General features: G+C 45.6%; 1 protein-coding gene across 1 annotated transcript in view; it reads left to right on the top strand.

Annotated features, from left to right (window-relative positions):
* The window catches only part of LOC117531560 (RING finger protein 17-like), an 89318-nt gene that overhangs the window by 16683 nt on the left and 50428 nt on the right, over positions 1-22207 (top strand). Inside the window, 1 exon segment of the mRNA XM_034194681.1 lies at positions 4128-4275. Coding sequence (XP_034050572.1) covers positions 4128-4275 — 148 coding nt within the window.

The following is a 22207-nucleotide window of genomic DNA, read 5'->3' as shown; positions in this document are numbered from 1 at the left end:
ACATATGAATGAAATCCATATAGTTTTTGAAAAAAATAAAAAGGACCTATACTTTACGGACAGCCCTGTATGTCCAACATTCTCTGTATAACTTGTAAACTATGTGGTCATTTCACAATGATACACGTGACTCATCCCACATATACGTATTTCTCTCTCTCTCTCTTTCTTTCTCCCTCTCTCCCCCTCTCTGTCTCTCTCTCTCCCTCTCTCCTTCTCCTCTCTCTCTTTTTCTCTTTCTCCCTCTCTCCCCCTCTCTGTCTCTCTCTCTCCCTCTCTCCTTCTCCTCTCTCTCTTTTTCTCTTTCTCCCTCTCTCCCCCTCTCTGTCTCTCTCTCTCCCTCTCTCCTTCTCCTCTCTCTCTTTTTCTCTTTCTCCCTCTCTCTCTCTCTGTCTCTCTCTCACACACACACACACACACACCGTATTTGAGCAAACTTTGGAAACATGAAGACTTTCAACAGTAAAATAACGCCTATAAATTAATTTCTGGAGCTATACATCCAGAAGGAGCTCGTTTTATGTGAAGTCTTTGACGGAGTTTTTTCCTGCTGCAGTGTCTGCAGATGGGGAGAGAGCAGCCACTTCTGCACAAACAGCCTGTGACGGCTGTCAGAACACTGATGGCGCGGCGTCGTTGTTCCACTGTCTGGGGAGAACTCGGTGTTATCATGTTTTCTGATTGTCCGCTGCGTAGAGTGTGGCAGGAAAAACCGAAGACGCTTTCTCGCGAGGTGCGAGAAAGATTTGAACGTTTTAAACCAAGAAAAAAAAAATGCCACTTGTCCGGTCGGACAACGATTTAGAGCTATTACTTTCCGATCACATTTTACACTTGTCCCGGACAATCGGACAGGCGTTAATGTTGATGGTAGGCCTTTGACAACATTAATAAAAAACTGTCGGTGCTGTTACTGTTCTTTTTTTTTCTTTTTCTCTCCCTCTCTGCCCCTCACCTTACTGATCTGGGAGACGCGCAGACAGCCTGAGCCTCCCGTGCCATGCGAGGTCCAACTTGCAAATGTTGCAGTTAACAAACGTCTTTGCGTTGTTTAACGTAAAGTGCTCCCACACTTTTAAAGTCTTAACTTTCTTTCGTCTACTTGCATCTGCCATATTCTAACTGTAGTTCTACGAAACAGCGTCTGATCTGCTCTGTGCACTGGTCGCTACTGGCGCCATAATCGCTCGACACAACGCATCGATGACGCAATGTGTTGCCAACGCCTGTCGTAATCGATTTTTATCGATTTTATCAATTCGTTGTTGCAGCCCTAGTCATTAATGATGTATGCTGTATAACCATTCCACCCTGACAAAAGAACAGATCAAAGAAGGACATCATTAAAGTGGAGCTATTCATCAGTGCCCAGGATGGCAAAATTCCCCTGTACAAGTTGTGGTATTGGGGTACGATCAAACAGCAAGGTGTTATCATGTGATAACTGTGACAGGTGGACCCACTTCTGTTGTTGTGGGTTTGACACTGATCATTACAACAATCTGGTTGCTACAGGTAAAGAAATACCCTTTCTGTGTCCAAGTTGCTGTGTGTATTAAACCTTCCTCAGTCAGCAGTATCATTACAGATGTGCATACAGTTGTGCTCTAAAGTTTACATACCTGAGCAGAATTTTTACTTTTTTTGGGCATTTTTAAGAGAATATGAATGACAACACAAACACTTTTTTCACTCATGGTTAGTGGTTGGGTGAAGCCATTTATTGTCAAACAACTGTGTTTCCTCTTTTTAAATCAAAATGACAAGAGAACTACCCAAATTAACCTGATCAAAAGTTTACATACCTCTGTTCTTAATACTGTGTGTTGCCCCTTTAACATCAACGACAGCTTGGAGTCTTTTGTGGTAGTTTGTGGACGAGGCTCTCTGATGGTAAAGCTGCCACTGAATATGTCTTGGACTTTATTTACATCAATTACAAAGAAATACAAACAGTATGGCACTTTATGGTAAATCTGCATGGAGTAGACAGTTCTCAAAAACTGAGTGACTGTGCAAGAAGGACAAGAGTGAGGAAAGCCACCAAGACACCCAGACAACCTAGAAGAACTTATGGGCTTATGTGGCTGTGATTGGAGAAATTGTGCACAGTGCAAGCTTTGCATTTTGCATCACTACTCTTAGCTTCATAGTGGAGTAGAGCAGAGAAGGATTTTCTTTCACCAAAACAGATCAAATCCAGGCTTGCATCTCAGATGTACCTTCTGGCAATTTGTAGCTAAACTTTCAGGTCTTCTTTTTAAGAAAATCCTCCTCTATACCACTTCATCATGAAGATGGATAACTGGTGATACAAAATGCCAATAAACATTTCAGAATATAATGCGGCTGTTTGATCTCATGAAGCTTGATATACCATGGTTTCTTCATTGTGCCTGATTTCAAACAACTCTACCAAGAAAATCAATGTACTCCATATCTTTGTATTTCACTTGTTCACTTTCCCCTAGTTTCAAACATTTCATTCATCGCTTAAGGCATCGCTTAATAATTTCACTCTTTTTCTTTCCATAATCATTCTGACAGATAAAACATGTTTTCATCTTTTTCAAACAGAACATTTGGCTCCCACTGGTCCCATCTTCACAAAACTAAAAAGCAAATGAAACAAAAGAGTATTCTATTGGGTATTTGTTTTAGTGATGATGACAAATGAACGAGAAAAACAACCATTGTGCAGACACACAAAGACAAAAGACAAAACTTACCTTGAGAATCACCTCCAAAAAAAAAAAAAAAAAATGTTCAAATGAAACCTCTCATGAAACAAGCTACACATCATGTCCATCCATCCATCCATCCATCCATTTGGCCTCGGATTTGGAGGTGCTGATTTTCATCCCGGACGCCTCACACTCGGCTGCAAACCGCCCCAGTGCACGCTGAAGGTCCTGATTTGACGAAGCCAACAGAACCACATCGTCCGCAAACAGCAGAGACGAGATTTTGTGGTTCCCAAACCAGACCCCCTCTACACCCTGGCTGCGCCTAGAAATTCTGTCCATAAAAATAATGAACAGAACCGGTGACAAAGGGCAGCCCTGGCGGAGGCCAACGTGCACTGGAAACAGGTTTGACTTACTACCGGCAATGCGAACCAAGCTCCTGCTGCGGTCGTACAGGGACCGGATAGCCCTTAGCAAAGGACCCCGGACCCCGTACTCCCGGAGCACTCCCCACAGGGTGCCCCGAGGGACACGGTCGAATGCCTTCTCCAGATCCACAAAACACCTGTGGACTGCTTGGGCGAACTCCCATGAACCCTCGAGCACCCGATGGAGTGTGTAGAGCTGGTCCAGTGTGCTGCGACCAGGACGAAAACCACTCTGCTCCTCCTGAATCTGAGGTTCGACCATCGGTCGAATTCTCCTCTCCAGTACTCTGGAATAGACCTTACCGGGGAGGCTGAGGAGTGTGATCCCCCTATAGTTGGAACACACCCTCCGGTCCCCCTTTTTAAACAGAGGGACCACCACCCCGGTCTGCCAATCCAGAGGCACTGTCCCCGATCGCCACGCGATGTTGCAGAGGCGTGTCAGCCAAGACAGTCCCACAACATCCACATCACGTCATCACGTCTTTATTTTTTATTGTTATCTTTTTTTTAAATTACGCTCTGTTTTTTCTCTGGCTGTTTTGGACATGACATTTACAGTGCACATTCAGTTTTTTTTTTTTTGGGGGGGGGGGGTATATCTTGTTTACTTTTTGTTTCCCACTCTTGACCCGGTTGACTAATCAAACTGTCATCCAGCAGCTTTGATTATGATCTATATCCCATGAGTCGGAGCTCTGCAGCTGCAGTGTTCAGACACTGAACAACAGTCGTGTAACTGTTTGTGTGTGTGACTATCGATATGGATTAGACGGCAGATTACGACTGCAACACAGACACTGAAATGGGATTTTACCACTTCTGTATATAATGTGGACAGTCGATCAGTGAGTCAGATTGGAGTCAGACGTGCTGTAAATCTGATTTTAAGTGACAGGTTGAGCATAGCCTCAGAATGTTGTATATCTGATTGGAGTCAGACGTGCTGTAAATCTGATTTTAAGTGACAGGTTGAGCATAGCCTCAGAATGTTGTATATCTGACTTTGCAGGATATGTGAGCTGTTGAAGCAGGAGTATGCAAATGCAGAGCCCCAAGACATAGAGTGGGAAGCAGACATGTACTGTGCTGCTCACATCAACGATGTTTGGGAGAGAGGACAGATCTGCTCCACTGACACAGTCAGCAAGACGGCACAGGTATAAATTTTGTAAGAATGTCTATTTTTTCATGTCAGATTAATTTTATAAATAATTACTCAAATGTCCACATTTGAGAAAACCGAAGAAGAAAAAAATTAAGAACAAATAACATTTCAAGTATAAATGTTTAAAAAAGCAACATTTTGGCTGCTGTAGAAGAATTTTTAGGTCCTTATTTGAACTATGATGAACTATCAAGTGTCCTGATCCGAACTGTATGTCCTCTGGTTGAACTAGCAGGTGTTCAACCCAAAAAAAAGGGCTCTATTAGTCATTCAGTCTGTCAGGGGCTTTCCAAGGCCTTTTAGGTGCTTTCCCGCAGGCCACGTGCGAGGGGCCTCGGGCCAGCTGCACCTGTGGCTGAGGCCACGTGCGGGGGGCCTCAGGCCAGCTGCACCTGTGGCTGAAGGTCTTTTAAAAAAATCAGTTGTAAATCCTTCACGTTTTAATGGGAGCGTTTGTCACATTGAAATAATGGCCTAACACCTGCTTAGGGTTCACTAGAGGACGCTTCCAATAGAAAACCATGTCTTGGGAATGAAATAAATAAAAAAGTCGAAGGAGGAGCGATGCCCGCGGGTCTCCAATAAATAGATGAGCGCGGTTGTCACATATTTAGTCTCTCTAGAGGACTCAGTTTGTCTAAGCTCTGTGTCGAAGGCTTAAATAAACTTAAAAACTCTGTGCATTTTATCTTGCTTAAGGCTGAATTATTCTAAAGTGTTGTGTCCTTTTCTAGCATATCACTTGCAGTTAGTTTGTGTTATCTAAAAGACGACATCCCGAGAAGACTAAAGACGAACCACGACAGAACTTGGCGAGCCAGCTTCAGGAGGGTCCAGGGGCATTCCGGCAGCCTGGGGCAGTCCAGCTCATCCCTCCAGACCGTAAATAACAGTGATCACGACTAAAAGGTAAGCAGAAACCTTTTATAACTTCTGCACGATCTGGAGGAGTGAGTCGGGATTTCCGCCCAAGTTGACAGGTGATATTTTTAATTGCCTCTTACCCAAAAGAACCTGGACTAAGAAAATTGATAAGAAACTAAAAAAAGATAAGATTGAAAATTATCAGGCCTTGTAGATAAAATGCTCAGAAGGTGTGTGTGTTCCCGGGAAAAAAAATGTCTGTGTGAGTGAAAGGTCAGGAATGTTCATGAACTCTGGTGCGGAAAAGAGTGCATGGAGAACTAACCTGGATGCTTGGGGAATAATTGGTGTTGAAATTCGTTACTAACGTGCCGGCTGATAGCATGCTCTGTAGGGGTTAATTTAGGGGAGTATACTGACAAATAGATACAAGGTAATACAAGGTTATTTAAAGAGTTTAACAGAGACTGAAGTGAAATAAGTGAGAAAAAAGAGTTTAACAAGAGAATACGTGCAGAGAGAGCACAAGATAAGCGCCTGAGGGGGCGCAGTAGAAATACCGTACGTGATAGAGATTTAAAGAGAAAAGTGCAAAGTAGCACAGCTGACAGTAAGTAAAAGAGCTCAATAAAGGACGTCAGTTTTTAAGAAAAGAGAAAAACTATAAAAAAAAATATAAAATAAATAGAGAGTTAGTGCAGAATACATGAGAATTAATGAAGCAGAAAATAGTGCAGTAAGGCACCAAATACACGCTTGTGGGGCGTGGGAGAAGAATAAGTAATTAAGTACACAGTAATATGAGTTTTTTATAAGAAAAAAAAAGAGAATATTTTCAGTGCAAAGGCACATTAAGCTCACGAGGAGCTCAGTAAGTGAAAAAAAAAAGTAGAAGAAAGTGCAGAAAGGCACAGGATACGCACGCGAGGCGCGGTAAGGCGTAGAAATAAATGAAATATTGTATGCTCAGAGAGGAGCTGGTGAAAAATAATTTATTAAGCACAGGATACGCACGCGAGGCGCGGTAAGGCGTAGAAGTAAATTAAATATTGTACGCTCAAAGAGTAGCTTGTTAAGAAAAAATAAATAAATAATATATGAGTTGCTGGCAGCGCCGGAGAAGCTGTCTAACGTGAAGAAGAGATACATACTTAAACAGAACACATTGGTGTTAAGTGAATAAAAAGGTTGTTTAAAGCCGCGGAGTAAAGGGTGGCAGAAGTCTAGATAGAGATATATAGAAAGTTGTTTTTAATAATTTTTGTGTATAAAGCTTTTGAAAATGGGTGTGTGGGAGAGTGGAGAGTAAGCGGGGAGTTGCAGGCAAAGCTGTGAGGGCTTGCAGGCTGGCTGACATACAAGATTAATGTAAAGAGTACGAGAAGGAGGAGGCGTTTAGACCCAACAGGAGGACTTGGGAGGTGCATGACAGGCAAAGAGAAAAAGTGAGAAACAGAGACAGTGGGGAAAAAAGACAGGAGAAGAGACTGCTATGTAAATACAGAGAAGGTAGATATTATTTCAAAGAAAGAAAACTAATAAACAAACATAGCAGAAAAAGACGAGAAGCAGAAAGTTAAAAAATTAGAAGGAAAATAGAAAGTCGGGAGCAAAGACATTAGGAAGTGTTAGGGTTGTAAGAGGAGTAAAGAAATAGAATTGGTTATAAATCAAAAGAGTTAAAGCTTAGATTATAGTGAAAAAGCTGACAGACTGATCAATGCTTGGGACAGTCTTTGATGGGAGACTTAAGTGATGATGAAATAATACTCCCAGAACATTACTTGACTGACGGAGACATCGAAACCCAGGGAATCAGGACACATTTTTGGCTGGAAAGGACCTATTTTGACAGTGTAGGAGCAGAACATTGGCAGGACGAACAAGAGATCAATCAGAAATTATGGCAGATTACTAAGGTAATCAATCTGAAGCAAAAGAAAGAACAATTTCCTCTAATTAATTGGGAGCTGCTGATAAGACGTCTGTGGCATCAGGGTTTAACCCCGTGGCTGGAGCTGCTTTGTGCTGATCCTAATAAAGAAATTAGCATACCATTAAATCATTTAATAACACTACCAACCGATCCAGGTGAAGAACTGTTTCCTAGGTTGACTCTGACTGTGGTCCCAAGGAAGGTTTGGTGGGAAACAGGTAAATTTTCATATTTAGTTAAAGAAAAAGAAGACGGGGATAACAGTTGGAAATTTAATCCTTTTAAGGGTTTAAAATACAAAACAGGTGTTACAGCCGGCAAGTTATTGGTCTGGATCAGGACAGCCCCTGAGGGACTACCAGAGCACCATAGAAACATCTCACATAGCGTTTGTCAGGGTTACATGGGTAACTCTCAAGGTCAAGGTCGGGAAAGTACCCCGCTAGACTTAGTACTAAGAAAATATCCAGGAAAACGCACTAAGGCCAACCAATGTATGAGAAAGTGGCACAAAAGGTCACATGGGGGCAGGCAATGGCCTTTGGAGGGATCATTTGATCCGGTGATGTGTGAAGCAGTTGCGGTAGAAATACAGAAAAAAGAAATTAAAGATCAGCAGAAGAACGTAAATAACAACAAAAAACGCACTGAAGAAAAAGAAGTTTTGGCCTTGTTCAAGCAGGAAGCACAGAGGCTACAGCAGAAAAGAGAAAAAATGACAGAGGAAAGATCCAAAGACACTAAAGCCAGTGCACCGAGCTAGGAAGCAGAGCCACCCCCATATAAACGTCATGATATGGGAAAGACAGCTGGACAATTTGTATTAGGAACTCGTGAAGAGGACCAAGGCATGGATGTGGAGGGCAAATTCACACTGACACTAAAAGCTCGAGAGCCACAAGGAGACAGGTCCTCAGTCTGTCAAATGGATCATACAAGGTCTCCAAGTCCGAAAGTAGGTGGTCGCTCACCACGACCAGCAGGGGGGGCCACAAATAACAGTGACACGGAGGCAGACGAGGATAAAGAGAGAGACCTGAAGGCTCCGCCTGCACATCGAGGTCCACTGAAAACCGTCCCCTCCCACCATAAGTCAGCGGACTGGACCTTCACAGGCTATAGAGGCTCCGAAGAGTGGCACAAGAGCTTCTGTGACACACTGGATCTGGCCAGAAGAGATAATGAAGAACTAGCTGAGCAGCTTCGGCTAGCGAAGGAAAGAATACAAAGACATAGGGACGCCGAGGAAAGAAGAATATTACAACAATCGACGCCCAATCAAGGGAATCACATTATACAGCCACCCACCCGAAAAATTTCTGGTGAAATCGTCATTGAGAGTGCAAAAGAGGCCCGACTCAGGCAAAGACAACAATGTGTAGCCAAAGACATAGTGGCTTTAGAACAGGATATAACCAACTGGATAGACTGCCTGGAACCAGTCAGTCGCACTCGATCTGGAAGACAGTATGGAGCCCCCACAGAAGAAGAGGAGGACGAAGACCTCATATGCCCACTGATGGTCAGGAATGGTCATCATGTGTATACCCCATGGAGCTGGACAGACATGGTGGGGCTGGCCAACAGGCTGCCAGACATCACCCAAGGAGCTGGGAGATGGATAACTGCCTTAGAAGAAGGCACTGCAGGGGTAACCTTGTCTTTAGGTGACATAAAAGCCTTGCTAATGCATGTAATGGGAAAACATGACACTGAAGAATTAGCAGGAAAGGTTGGACTAACACAAATGATGGGCACTAATCAACATGATGAAGTCCCCTTTAATCGCTATAGAAACTCCATGTGGGAAGGACTGAGAAGAAAGTACCCTGAGGTCTTGGATCCCTCTAAATTGGATGATGAGGAGTGGACACCTGAAGAGTGCCCAAAGAAGTTCCTGCACCGATTCCAGAAGAGATGGGCGGAGGAAACAGGAAATGCATGGAACCATTCTCCAGCAACTGAAATCCTGTTTAAAATAACTGTAAAAAAGGCTCTACCAGATGAGGTTCAGAAAGCCCTAGATGGAGTCGTGGGACTATCGAAAATGAATTGGGCTTTATACTCTGAGCATATTTGTCACCATCTTGAAATCTACAAGAAAGAAAAACAAAAAGAAGAAGATGCAGCAAAATCCCTGACGAAAAAATTGGTGCAGATGCAGTTGGGAGAGCTAACCAAAGTCAAGAAAGAAAAAACAAAGACCCAGGCACCAATGATGACCCCTGTTCCTTCTGAGCCGGCAAGCACGGGCCCTACGGCAAACATTGCTGCCACCATACAGGCACCTGTGGTAACAGCCACACAGAGCCCCCAAGGAGCAGCAGGAAGCACTCCTACAGGAGAAGTCTCAGCACCAGTGGAGCATCACTATCACTACCATAGCACTGGCACACCCGGAAATGGACCCACCTACAGTCATGGGTGGAGAGGAGAGTCACGGAACTTTCAAGGTCAAAGAGGAGGGTGGCGAAGAGGATCTCGCCAACCTTCATTTGGAAGCAGATTCCAAAACTCAGCTCCCAGGAACAGTCAAGCGGGACCGCCTATGGGACCAACACCCCCAATAGGGGATCAACCCTCTAATGAGTGTTGGAGCTGTGGACAACCTGGACATTGAATGAGAAATTGTCCGGCCCGACCTTGGGTTGGACCCTCTGCCTATTGGCAATAGGGAGGCCTAGAGAAGACAGAGGGGGAAACGGTGGCATTGGCTATTTCGATGATACCTAAGGAAGAGCCAACCGTCACCGTTAATATACAAAACAGAGATTTCCCTTTCATGGTGGATACAGGGGCAACATACTCTTGCATAGGGAAAATGGGCACTCATCTCCCCCTCTCTGGGTCTGTAATTAAGACCATCGGCTTCTGTGGGAAGACTCAAATAATACCTTTTACTTCCTGTAACAATTGCAGGAAAAACAATTGAAGCACCCCTGTTATACTCACAAAATACACCTGTGAATTTGCTGGGAAGAGACATTTTATGTAAGCTACAAACCCAGATAGTGTGTACCCATCAAGGACTGCAAATACACTTTCCTGACGAAGCACTCGCCAACATTATGGTGCTTATGGACATGGAAAACAAGGTCCGACCTGTGCAACCCATGGTATACTGGCTGAAGTTACAACCAGAAAATTCAAATCTTCAACTGGAATGGGAAAAATGGAAGCCCTGGGCAGAACAACACTATGAAGCAGTATATACACCTAGTTTACCTTTACATGTCACCCTGATGTTCGATGCCAAACAAGAACAAACTGACTATGCATGCTGCTGGGGTGTATTGATGAATCAACGGCTGTTTCACATAACCACCACAGAAATTTATTTAGGCCCCCAAGGGGCCGCAGCTTCTGTCAAGCTAAAATCAGCTGAACAACAATGGTATCAAGTGCCGAATGCCACGCCTCATGTGACCCTTTTAGTCTCAGAAAAGTACGAATCCCATGACCTAGGTCCAATGGTAAAGACAGCCTCAGAAGTTGAAGAATGGCAAAACATGGAAAGTCCACAAGTACATCTGTCAAAAGACCAGCAGTTTATACAAATTAATTTAAAAGTAAATGATGAGGCTATAGCTCAAAAAGTGGAGCTCAATCCTAGACCAGAGGGACAGATGGTGTTATCGGCCCAACAAGAGAAATTGTTAGAGCAAATACCACCAGTGGTGTGGTCCAAAAGCAAAACGGATGTAGCACTAGTAAAAACAGCCTTACCAGTAAAAATAAAAGTAAAACCGGGAGCAAAACTGCCTCACCAAAGGCAGTATCCATTAAAACCTCAGGCTATTGAAAGCATAAAACCAGTAATTAAGGGACTAATGGCAGCTGGAGTTTTAATAAAAACTGCAAGCCCATGCAATACTCCTATCTACCCTATCCCTAAAAACAATACCAAAGAGTATCGGCTGGTACATGATCTGCGTCCTATCAATGCAATAATAGAAATGGATGCACCTATAGTACCTGATCCGCATACTATACTATCAAGCATCCCTGCTGGAGCAAAATGGTACACAGTAATCGATCTGTGTTCAGCCTATTTCAGTGTGCCTGTGCACCCAGACTCACAACATTTGTTTGCATTCACATTTCTGGGACAACAGCTAACGTATACACGGCTACCTCAGGGACTGAACCTGTCCCCAGCCATCTTTAACAAAGTCCTGGCTGAAAATTTACAACACCTTGACATACCCAGTACATTGGTGCAATATATGGATGATCTCCTTATTGCATCAGAGACTCAAGAACAGTGTGAAAAAGATTCATTAATTGTATTGCATGCATTGGCAGATGGAGGTCATAAAGTAAGTAAGGACAAATTGCAGTTCTGCAAACAACAAGTAGAATACTTGGGAAGACAGTTGTGTGGGACCACGCGATGTATAGCCCCAAGCCAAGTGGAGGCTATAATCAAGGCTCCCAAACCCCAAACAGTGGGACAGATGCTTTCATTCCTTGGGCTGGCAGGGTACAGTCGGCCGTGGATTTGTGATTATGCTATAAAAAACTGCACCTTTGCGTGCCATGATTAGAGCAGTGGGGCAAACAAGCAATGCAGCTCTCCTCGTCTGGACAGATGAGGCAACGGGAGCTTTTGAGGCCCTGAAAACAGACAATCTGCTCCCACGTTAGGTAACCCAGATTATGGGAAACCTTTCCATTTGTATGTTACTGAAAAAGCTGGTTATGCTTGTGCTGTACTAATGCAGGAAACAAATGAAGGAAAACAACCATTGGCCTATTATAGTACAAAGCTTGACAACATTGAAACAGGATTGCCACCATGCTATCAGGGTCTAGCAGCAGCTGCCTTTGCATTTCAAAAAGCATCATCCATAATCATGGGACATGCAGTAACGTTGTACACGTCGCATCAGTTACATGCCCTGCTAACCAGTCAACGTTTTGTCTTAACACAAGCTAGACGCACTGGATATGAAGTTGTGTTGTCCGCTCCAGAAATAACAATACAACGTTGTCACACGGTGAATCCCGCCACCAAATTGACCACACCGTTAGATGGTACTCCACATAACTGTGTGGCAGAGACAGAGAAATTTTTGAGAGCCAGAGAACATTTGTATAATCACGCCATAGATGCAGATCTAACCCTGTTCGTGGAGGGCTCATGCTTTCGGGATGCCGCGGGATTGCATGCGGGTATGGGGATTGTTAGATTAAACACGGATGGCGAGACCTTTGAATTACTGGAGTCCCAAGGAATTGATCAGCCTTGTTCAGCCCAACTGGCAGAAATCAAAGCCTTAACTATGGCTTGCCAGATAGCTAAAGATCAACGTGTTAATATCTACACAGACTCAGCCTACGCTTATGGCGTATGTCATGTACATGCAAACATTTGGAAACAAAGGGGATTCCTGAGAGCAGATGGCACCCCTGTCACTCATGGAGAAGCGATTTCCCAACTGTTACAAGCTCTCCAATTACCGTCTGAGGTAGCCATCATTAAATGTGCAGGTCATCAAAAGAATAATAACATCATAGCTCAAGGTAACAACCTAGCAGATGACGCAGCTCGCAAAGGAGCACAAGGAGAAAATATGTTTCCCCTGCTAACCATCCAAGATTGTGCCCCACTGGTTTCACTTGACGCACTGATAGTGGCTCAAAGTAGGGCCAGTGGAGAAGAAAAACGAATGTGGGTTAAACGAGGCGCTATTGAGACACGCAGTCAGGGGCCAGCGGACAAGCTGTGGCGCAGTAGTCATGGACATTTTGTGTTACCCACCAATTTATTACGACATGCAATCATTTGGGCCCACGGATCCGATCATTGTTCGCGAGTCCAAATTATGAACAAACTAAAAGCTGTCTGGTGGTCACCATATATGGCAGCTACAGTGGACCGTTTGTTGAATGAGTGTGAGGTATGTGCACAGTACAATGTCCGGAAATCATTCACAGCCCCTTTAGCCCACATTCCGGTCCTTGATGGGCCATTTAGACATCTTATGATGGATTTCATAGACATGGGAGCTGAAAATCGAGTTAAACGAATGAGATATGTTTTGGTAGTGATATGCAGATTCAGCCGATGGATTGAGGCAGTAGCCTCTGCAAATCAAGACCATAAAACGGTAGCCAAATTCTTGTGCCGAGATGTCTTTCTAAGATTTGGCATTCCAGATACTATCTCATCTGACAACGGTAGGGCTTTTGTAGCCAAGGTTACACAAGAAACATTCAAACAATTGGGTATCAAACAGAACTTTGGGTGTGTTTATCACCCCCAATCAAATGGGGCGGTGGAACGGGCTAATGGCATTTTAAAGAACAAACTAGCAAAAATCATAGCAGACAGCAATGGCAAACTAACCTGGCTGGATGCGTTGCCGCTTGCTTTATTGTCAATGCGCTCACAAACTAACCGACTAACCCATTTGACACCATTTGAAGCTCTTACAGGTCGGCCGATGCCTATTCCATACCTGAGAGGACCCTACGAAGGACCATCGCTGGAGCAGCTACAAGACGAATGGCATAATTATCTGAGACAGTTAACCCAAATACACAAAACTATCTTTTTGCAGGTCAAAGGTGCTACAGAAGACAGAGAAGCAGAGATTCCACTCGAAAATCAGAGCATCCAGCCTGGTGATCTGGTTTACGTCAAAGTGTTCAAAAAGAAGTGGGACAGACCCCACCGAGAAGGTCCTTTTAAAGTTATTCTTGCCTCACGTACAGCAGTCAAAGTAGACGGTAAGGACACTTGGTTTCATTTAAACCACTGCTGTAGGGTTGGTGGCCCAGCGCCCCTGCGGCCTCGGCAAGCTCGTCTTGGCAGAGCCGCCGGGCCAAGGGGGGAAGCAAGAGAAGCCAGAGACCCTACAGCAGCACCGAGGGACGGCCACGCCTCCCTGCAGCCAGGCGAACACCGGCCAAGGCGCTCACAGAGACTGATTGAACAAAGACGACGCACAGCTTCAGAGAGTAGTGGATCCCTGCCAGATAGAGCAGCGACAGACTCAGATGCAGACTCAGAAACAACTGGAGACGCAGGCCAACAGACAGACAGAAATACAGACCGACAGATAGACAGGCCACAGGAGACATCAGACTCGGACAGCAACTTAGTAGATTTACCGACAGAAGAACCACAGGAAGTACAACCCAGACAAAGCACAGATACACCACACATCCCTAGTGACAGCTCATCTAGTGACGGCTCACTCAGTAGCACATCTAGTAGCACATCTCAACAGTCATCAGAGCAATGATTAAGGAATTATTCAAGGGATTGACAATACTACTGGTGGTCAGTATGGGAGAAAATAGACATCCAAAACATACAACGGACTGTGCCGTGGCCATGGCCGCAATAGCAACTAAACAAGGCATTCTAAACACAGGAAAAACATATAATTTGGTATACATTAAATCAAAAGCCTACAAGAACATAGGAATACAGGGAAAGCTGGGGGATTACATATTAGGCGAAGCCATTAGCATCAAATGTGAAGAGGAGGGAACACTCAACATAGAGGTCATTTGTGATAAAGGAGGATGCAGGGAAACCAAGCAAGACGTAACTGTTACAGTACATGAAGCCACAAAATGGGTAAAAATCAAACCAAGGAAAAAGAGGACAATTAGAAGCCTAGAAACAAGCAGTCACTTAGGGAGATGGGATCCCAGTACAGACCTAGCCCGCACACAAGGGTTGAAGACCAATTTATTTTACCAATGGTTGAAATTTTCGGCTAGGCAGATCAGTGAAAAGCCTTGCATAGCCTGTCACCGGAAAGGTGTGATACCTCAGGCTAAACCCCTACCTGATATCAACAGCTGTTATAGGAGCCCCCAACATAACTCAGACCAAGCAGAGTGCTATACACAATGTGTTATGAAAATGGCAGTAGGTGATGAAAAATATGCTGCCGACAGTAAACTTTGTCCAGTGCCCCTAAGTACAGAAGGAACCGTTCCACCTATGATTAAAATAGAGAAAGGAATGATACACCCATTCTGTATAGCTAAAGGCTTAGTAGCACAATACATAAGCGATTGGCAGGTAGGGACGACCCAGTCAAAACACCACATACAGTGTATGCAAAAGCAGCAAGAATACAAACCGGCCAAAACAGCATGGAACATTACCGTCTGTCACACCCTGCCAGCAGCAGGCATACAGTGTGAACAAATAGTACCGGCCACAGGGGGGTCTGTAATTGGACTGAATCTCACCCATGCTTCATGGGTATCTACTCCAAATTTAGCTAAGGGAACGGTACCCTTAGCTGACATCTTTTGGATATGCGGACAAAGAAGGAAACTCCTGTCATCGCTGTCCCCTAATTGGAAAGGCCTTTGTGCTCCTGTGATGCTCACAGGAGCTATAACAGTAATTGAAATGCCAAATTCAATACAACCCATGCCACAGAAACTTCGTAAGAAAAGAGGAATAATGACGTTTAAAACAGACTACATCATCACAGTAAGAAACGGGATACCAGAAGGGATACCCCGACAATTAGAAGCCATAGACAGTAGCAGAGTTAAAGCAGATGAAGACGCGGATAAATGGGGATGGGCATTGGCTCTGTTCGGGGTTACTCCAAAAATCCGTTCTAGGTTCCAGGAGGTGCAGTAGATTAATTACTTGTGGTATAATCAGCAAAGATACCTGAACTGGACATTGGCAGCAGTAGGAGCCTTAACCGAACAACTGCACGCCACCTCGCTAATGACAATGCAAAATAGATTAGCTATCGAGATGATGATGGCTGATGAACAAGGAGTTTGTATTATGATCAAAGCCACCGAATGTTGCACAGCTATTCCCATGCGTACAGGGGAAGACGGAAATTTGACAGAGCTCTTAATCACACTTGAAGAGATGCAACAGGAACTGTTAAGTAACTCCATAGGAGGGAGAAATGAAACTGACGATTCTGGATACATTGTAGGGAATGGAATGAATATTGGCCCACTATTTTCACTGTTTGGGACTCTAAGGAGAGGGTGGATATCATGGAAAGACTGGTTATACCAGATAGGTGTAGTCTTGGCACTAACAGGGGTGGCGGTCTTGCTGGTAATATGTTGTGGTATTCCCTTGATAAAATTTCTGGTCAATAAATTGATTTCATCCACAGTAGGACAGCTCCCACTGTTAGCCATCCGAGCCCTGGAAGAAAGCACAAACGAAACAGACAGAGAACCAGAATATATGGAAATGGATGAAATACCAATTATCCTCCCCGACAGCCCCCAGCTCTCTAATATTGTGGCGTATACCCCAGATAGGGAGGACTGGGATGGACCGTGCTTGACATGCACGCACATTTACATTCACACACATGCACCCACAAAAATGAGGGATAGGATAGACAATATCTGAAAGAATGACATGGAGCTGTAATAATGAACGTATATGTATATTACTAGGACACAGGAGTATGGCTGAGAGACCAGACTCCCCTGATCAGGGACCTATGCCTGATCTGCCTCTATCAAGTCTGATTGGACTCTCAGAACTGTTTGGAGAAGAGGATATACAGGAGGGATGGTCGAGCCATGATTGGTCGCCACAGCCGACATCCATCCAGCAGCTAAACCAGTTGGCAACAGAAGGATCTTCATCGTTCCAGCACCTGGCGATGACGGCTTCACAGAATCTGCCTGCAGCAAGAGTCGGCCCGAGGACTCCACCATCACCTGAAGGACCCTTTGGACTCAGGAACACACCCCTTCCGCAGATGCCATGGAGACAGTCACATGTGCCAGTGGCAACGATACCCTCCAGGGGAGGCAGCCAAGGTCGGCCATATGCAGCAACTGCCCGAGTGCATCCTAGACCCAATTCACTGCTAGGACCTGTCCCCAGCTTTCCACCCCCAAGGCAGGAGAGATATTCCGATCAGCCCAGTACCTCTGGAGGAGGATCAGCAGGGGTGGACCTTAGTCGAACTCACCCACCAGGACAGAGGGGAGCTTTGTACAGGCTGCTAAATGCCCAGAGTGTCCCAACCACTTGCCTGTGCGACATCAACAATACTCCCCCCACACACGAAATGCCTTCCCCCTTGTACTTCCTGTCCCCTGGACTGCACAACCTTAATCTGGTCATGGTCACCCCACTGGACATGGCAATCTTGGTTCGAGAGCTTCGTCTTCCACAAGAGTCTGTTCCAAAAACCTTGGAGCAGCTCCTGCCCCTCACAAATCACATTCCCCATGGGCTATTTGAGGAAATCATGCCACAACTGAGTCAGACAGCTGCATACCTGTTAAGGATACACCGTGACAATGCCAACATCTCTTGTGCTCAGGAGGGCCTCCATACTCAACTGTGTGGTCTTCAGTCTAGTATGGACATGCTAGCCAGCATGATGGAGCATATGGAAAGGGAACAGCTAGGGCTGGCCACCACCACCCTGAATGTGGGCAAGAATTCTCTGGGGGCCCTGTACAACCTGGCCAAGCAGCACAAGGAGCTGGAAAGATCCATCAGAGAACTGCACGACTGTCTGAAAGCCAGAATTCCTGATCCTTCCCCCACTACCCCTGAAAGGCCAACCTCCCCATATTCCCCAACTTCTCCCAAAACTTCAGACGCTGAGTAAATGCTGAGGAGCGCGGACTGACGTAATGGCACTGAACACGGACTATGATCTTGGTTCTTGAGTTTGAATTGCGGACTGGTTTCAGAAATCTGAGTGTAAATAAAAACAAAGAAGGATATATGTTAGTAACGAAGGTCGGGTAAATGTCTGTCCTTACCATCATCTGCGTAACACAGATAAAGCTAAATGCATACACATAGATATCACATTGCAAAGTTATAAAAAGGGGACCCTTACACGGCGTGTTTGTAGATTTAGTAGTAAAGATGCACCATAGGGACCCCTTTTTCTTAAATTATAGCATGCCTCAAGAGACATGCATCGCCTAAATTTGGCGTCTGGCCAAAAAGGGCAATAGAAAACAAGCTGAAAAAGAAGAAAAACAAAGTGGAGAATGTTGAGAAATGGCCTATAATGAAAACCATTATATGATTGACTAAGGCAAATGACTTAAGGACGGACATGAAGGGAAACCATTTATGGTGTTTATCATTTAACTAGACATAGCTGCGCTAACCTTAGAATGGTTTCTTGATTGGTTGACTAAATAGTGGTAACGTGTTGTGTGTTGGGGGGTGTGGCTGGATATTTTGGTGGTCTCTTCTTTTCTTTGCTCTTCAGGTGGCATGGAAACTGATTTGTCTGTGGAGAAGGTGCTGGCTGAAGAGTCCTCACCCTCATCAACATCATGTGTAGCACCTGTGACGGGTGCTCACATGCAACCTTAAAGACTTTCAGCTGAAGCAGATAATTGGATGGTGTTCTGCATTTAAGTCATGTGTGATTCAAGCAGAACTGCCGGGAACTCGACCTTGTGATGTTCGTTTGTGAGACGCTGAGGACCGCGCCTGTGTTTGACACATCGAGCCCGTGAAGCAAGGAAGGGTGAGGACACATGCTGTCAGCACACATCAAAGGTGATTAAGTGTTTGACTAATTGTTGATAGTAACTTGGTGTTTTGTTACACAGTATACTTGAATTGTGATGAGAATTGTGCAGCTTGCTTCTCACTGCTGTGGCGTGCGGATAAGTGATCCTCCACCTGTTATGAGAAGCTGCTCATTTGCATAAAGTTAAAAAAGATACAGACCTGAATGTGTTGCTGATAGCGTGTGTCTTTTGAAAGATATTGTAACTGCTGACTTACCTCACCTCTTCTTTGCTTCACAGAGAGTCAGTTTGTTGTGTCCACCTGGGGGGTGTTTGGCGGTGGTAGTGGGTCCAGGAGCGCCGGGCTTTGATCCTTGCGGGCGCTGGAGAGCGTGCCAACAGTCACTCCACCAGAGGGACGCTGTTTTTGTTTTTACACTTTTTATGCACAGCGGGTGTAATAAATATATTGTTTTTGGAACCGCTTTTCTGGTTATTTTTAGCGCTGGGTTCCGTCTGACGCAGGTCCGCTCCTCAACCCGCGTCGACACATAACAGTAGTTCCCGACCATTCCATAATGGACCCAGCGGCAGAAGCGGTTCCTTTTGCCGAAAAAGTTCAAGAACACTTGGAGAAAATATGGGAGCAATTACAGCATCTCGCAAACCAAATTAAACAGACAGACGCCCGTGTTACGGAGCTTGCAGCGCAAGCCGCTCCGCTTCCTGCTGCTCCAGCTGCGGCATCATCGATACTAGTGCAGATAACTCCGTCACCCAGAGATTCGGCGTCCGAACCGATTGTTTGTTGTCCAGAGCCTTGTGTGGTGATGCAATGTTCTCTGGTTTCTGCTCAGTCAGGTTGGAGCGCCGCAGCTTTACGAGGAATGTTTGTAGATGGGTTAAATGAGTCATTAAAAGACGAGCCGGCAGTCCGTGACGGGCCAAACGATTTAGATGAGCTAATATCGTTGGTGATTCGTCTAGATGATCGGATGAAGGAGCGTGGACGCGAGAGAGGACGCCCGTCAGAGCGGGTTTTTTCGTCTTGGGGCTTTCCCCGACACAGATCTGGGCCGCCTCTTCTTCGCTCCACTGAGGCTCCTCCGACGGGACCTCTGGCTCCTCCTGTTGACGAGCCCATGCAGCTCGGACGAGCAGAGATTACTGTATTGCCCCGACATATAAACGTCAAGAAAAATAATGGTGACGTATCTCCAGGTGTTCTGGGACAGGCAATATAACACACATTTAAAAAAAAAAAAAAAAAAATCTAGTATGGGTTAATGTTTTGTTTTCTTTAAATAGGGGTTATAATTTGTTTGGGGAGTCAGAGGCGTGTCTGTTGGAGTGACTGTTAGGCGGTTAGAAGTCCGCCTGGGCTCACGTCATTGTTAATTTCTATGTGTTTTTAGGTATTTTCTGTTTGGGTTGTTGGGTCGTTTTATTTTGTTTTATTTCTCTACATCCCTAACCCCAACCTCACTTGCCCCAAGACTGTTTGTCTTGTGGGTTGTGGGGTGGTGCAGGTTGGTCACGCTGAGTATTCTCAGAAGACCTCTGCACCTAGGGGGGGGTGTTAGAGGCGTTTTTCTTGGTTTGGTTAGGGCCCGGTTCCACTCCAGCCTCGGTGAGCCTTTGTACCGTTCGTCATTGGTGTTGCCGGGGTGTGGTGCAGCGGAGACTTACCTCAGTCGGAGGGGTGGGCCGATCTGTTGCCATTCGCCATTTCGGTAGTTCCACCCCTCCCGAGAGGCTGGGGTATGGTCGAGTTGGGGCACCGGACGTATTTCCGGTTCTCCGCTGCGCCTTGGGGTTGGAGCTGGGTTAGTTTTTTCCTGTTCCCTTCTCCGGCTTAATGTTTTGAGCCGTTCGCCAAAGTTGAGCCGCCGAGGGGCTCTGGGAGGGACCCGGGGTCTTTCGGGGTGCCGGGGAGGGTAACAGGGTTTACGGTCATTTTATATCCCCCCGGGGTTGTTTTTGGTAGTCCTCCGGGGGTTGATTTTTGATTTTGTTCTGTTTCCTTCCGGGTTCCACCTCCAGGGTTGATGGGACGGTCCTCTGGGGGGGAATTGGCTTGGGGCCAACTAGCCAAGTGTGACCGGGTCTGGGGTTCCGGGGTTGTGGGGAGGGTACCTCCTGGGGTTGATGGTACGGTCCTCTGGGGGGCACCGTTTGCTCCATGTACACCTGGGGACCTTTGTGGGATTATGGTTCTGGCTGTTCCTCCTGGAACTGGCGATGAAGGCCTTCTGGGGGGGGTTGGGCTCTGCAGGTCATTCTGGGGGGGTTGTTGTTTTTCTTTTATGCATTTACGTTTGTATTGTGTTTGTGGGGCTGTGTTGGATTTTTGCGTTTGGGAGTTTTTCTTTTCTTCCCGGGGTTTGATGAGACGGTCCCCTGGGGAGGTTTTGGGTGGGTTTTATGTTTTTTTTTGTGTTGAATTGTACTGGGGAATGTTTTGGGGCTTTTGTTGATGCCAGCCGGCCTTCCAGCTGCGGTGCCTGTCCTGCTGTCTGTGGTGCTGTCTGCTTCCTGACGTGGACCCCGGAGGGAGGTGCTGTTCTCGGGCCTGGTCTGTTCGGTCGCCGGGAGGCTTCCCGTTGATGGGGGGGTACTGTTGTGTGTTGGGGGGTGTGGCTGGATATTTTGGTGGTCTCTTCTTTTCTTTGCTCTTCAGGTGGCATGGAAACTGATTTGTCTGTGGAGAAGGTGCTGGCTGAAGAGTCCTCACCCTCATCAACATCATGTGTAGCACCTGTGACGGGTGCTCACATGCAACCTTAAAGACTTTCAGCTGAAGCAGATAATTGGATGGTGTTCTGCATTTAAGTCATGTGTGATTCAAGCAGAACTGCCGGGAACTCGACCTTGTGATGTTCGTTTGTGAGACGCTGAGGACCGCGCCTGTGTTTGACACATCGAGCCCGTGAAGCAAGGAAGGGTGAGGACACATGCTGTCAGCACACATCAAAGGTGATTAAGTGTTTGACTAATTGTTGATAGTAACTTGGTGTTTTGTTACACAGTATACTTGAATTGTGATGAGAATTGTGCAGCTTGCTTCTCACTGCTGTGGCGTGCGGATAAGTGATCCTCCACCTGTTATGAGAAGCTGCTCATTTGCATAAAGTTAAAAAAGATACAGACCTGAATGTGTTGCTGATAGCGTGTGTCTTTTGAAAGATATTGTAACTGCTGACTTACCTCACCTCTTCTTTGCTTCACAGAGAGTCAGTTTGTTGTGTCCACCTGGGGGGTGTTTGGCGGTGGTAGTGGGTCCAGGAGCGCCGGGCTTTGATCCTTGCGGGCGCTGGAGAGCGTGCCAACAGTCACTCCACCAGAGGGACGCTGTTTTTGTTTTTACACTTTTTATGCACAGCGGGTGTAATAAATATATTGTTTTTGGAACCGCTTTTCTGGTTATTTTTAGCGCTGGGTTCCGTCTGACGCAGGTCCGCTCCTCAACCCGCGTCGACACATAACAGTAACGTAGGGGTTATTTGATGCATTTAAATAATAAATGTGTGACGCTTTAGCAAAATAATATGTAGAACCAAGTATAATGGGTTGGAGCCTCTGGTTGAGTGAGACAATAGATGCCAGAAGATGATTGGTTGCACTGATGTCAATGTAAAGCCTTTACTTTGCC

Source organism: Thalassophryne amazonica, chromosome 18, assembly GCF_902500255.1.
Source record: "Thalassophryne amazonica chromosome 18, fThaAma1.1, whole genome shotgun sequence".
Classification (NCBI taxonomy): domain Eukaryota; kingdom Metazoa; phylum Chordata; class Actinopteri; order Batrachoidiformes; family Batrachoididae; genus Thalassophryne; species Thalassophryne amazonica.
This window is presented reverse-complemented; position numbering and strand designations above follow the sequence as displayed.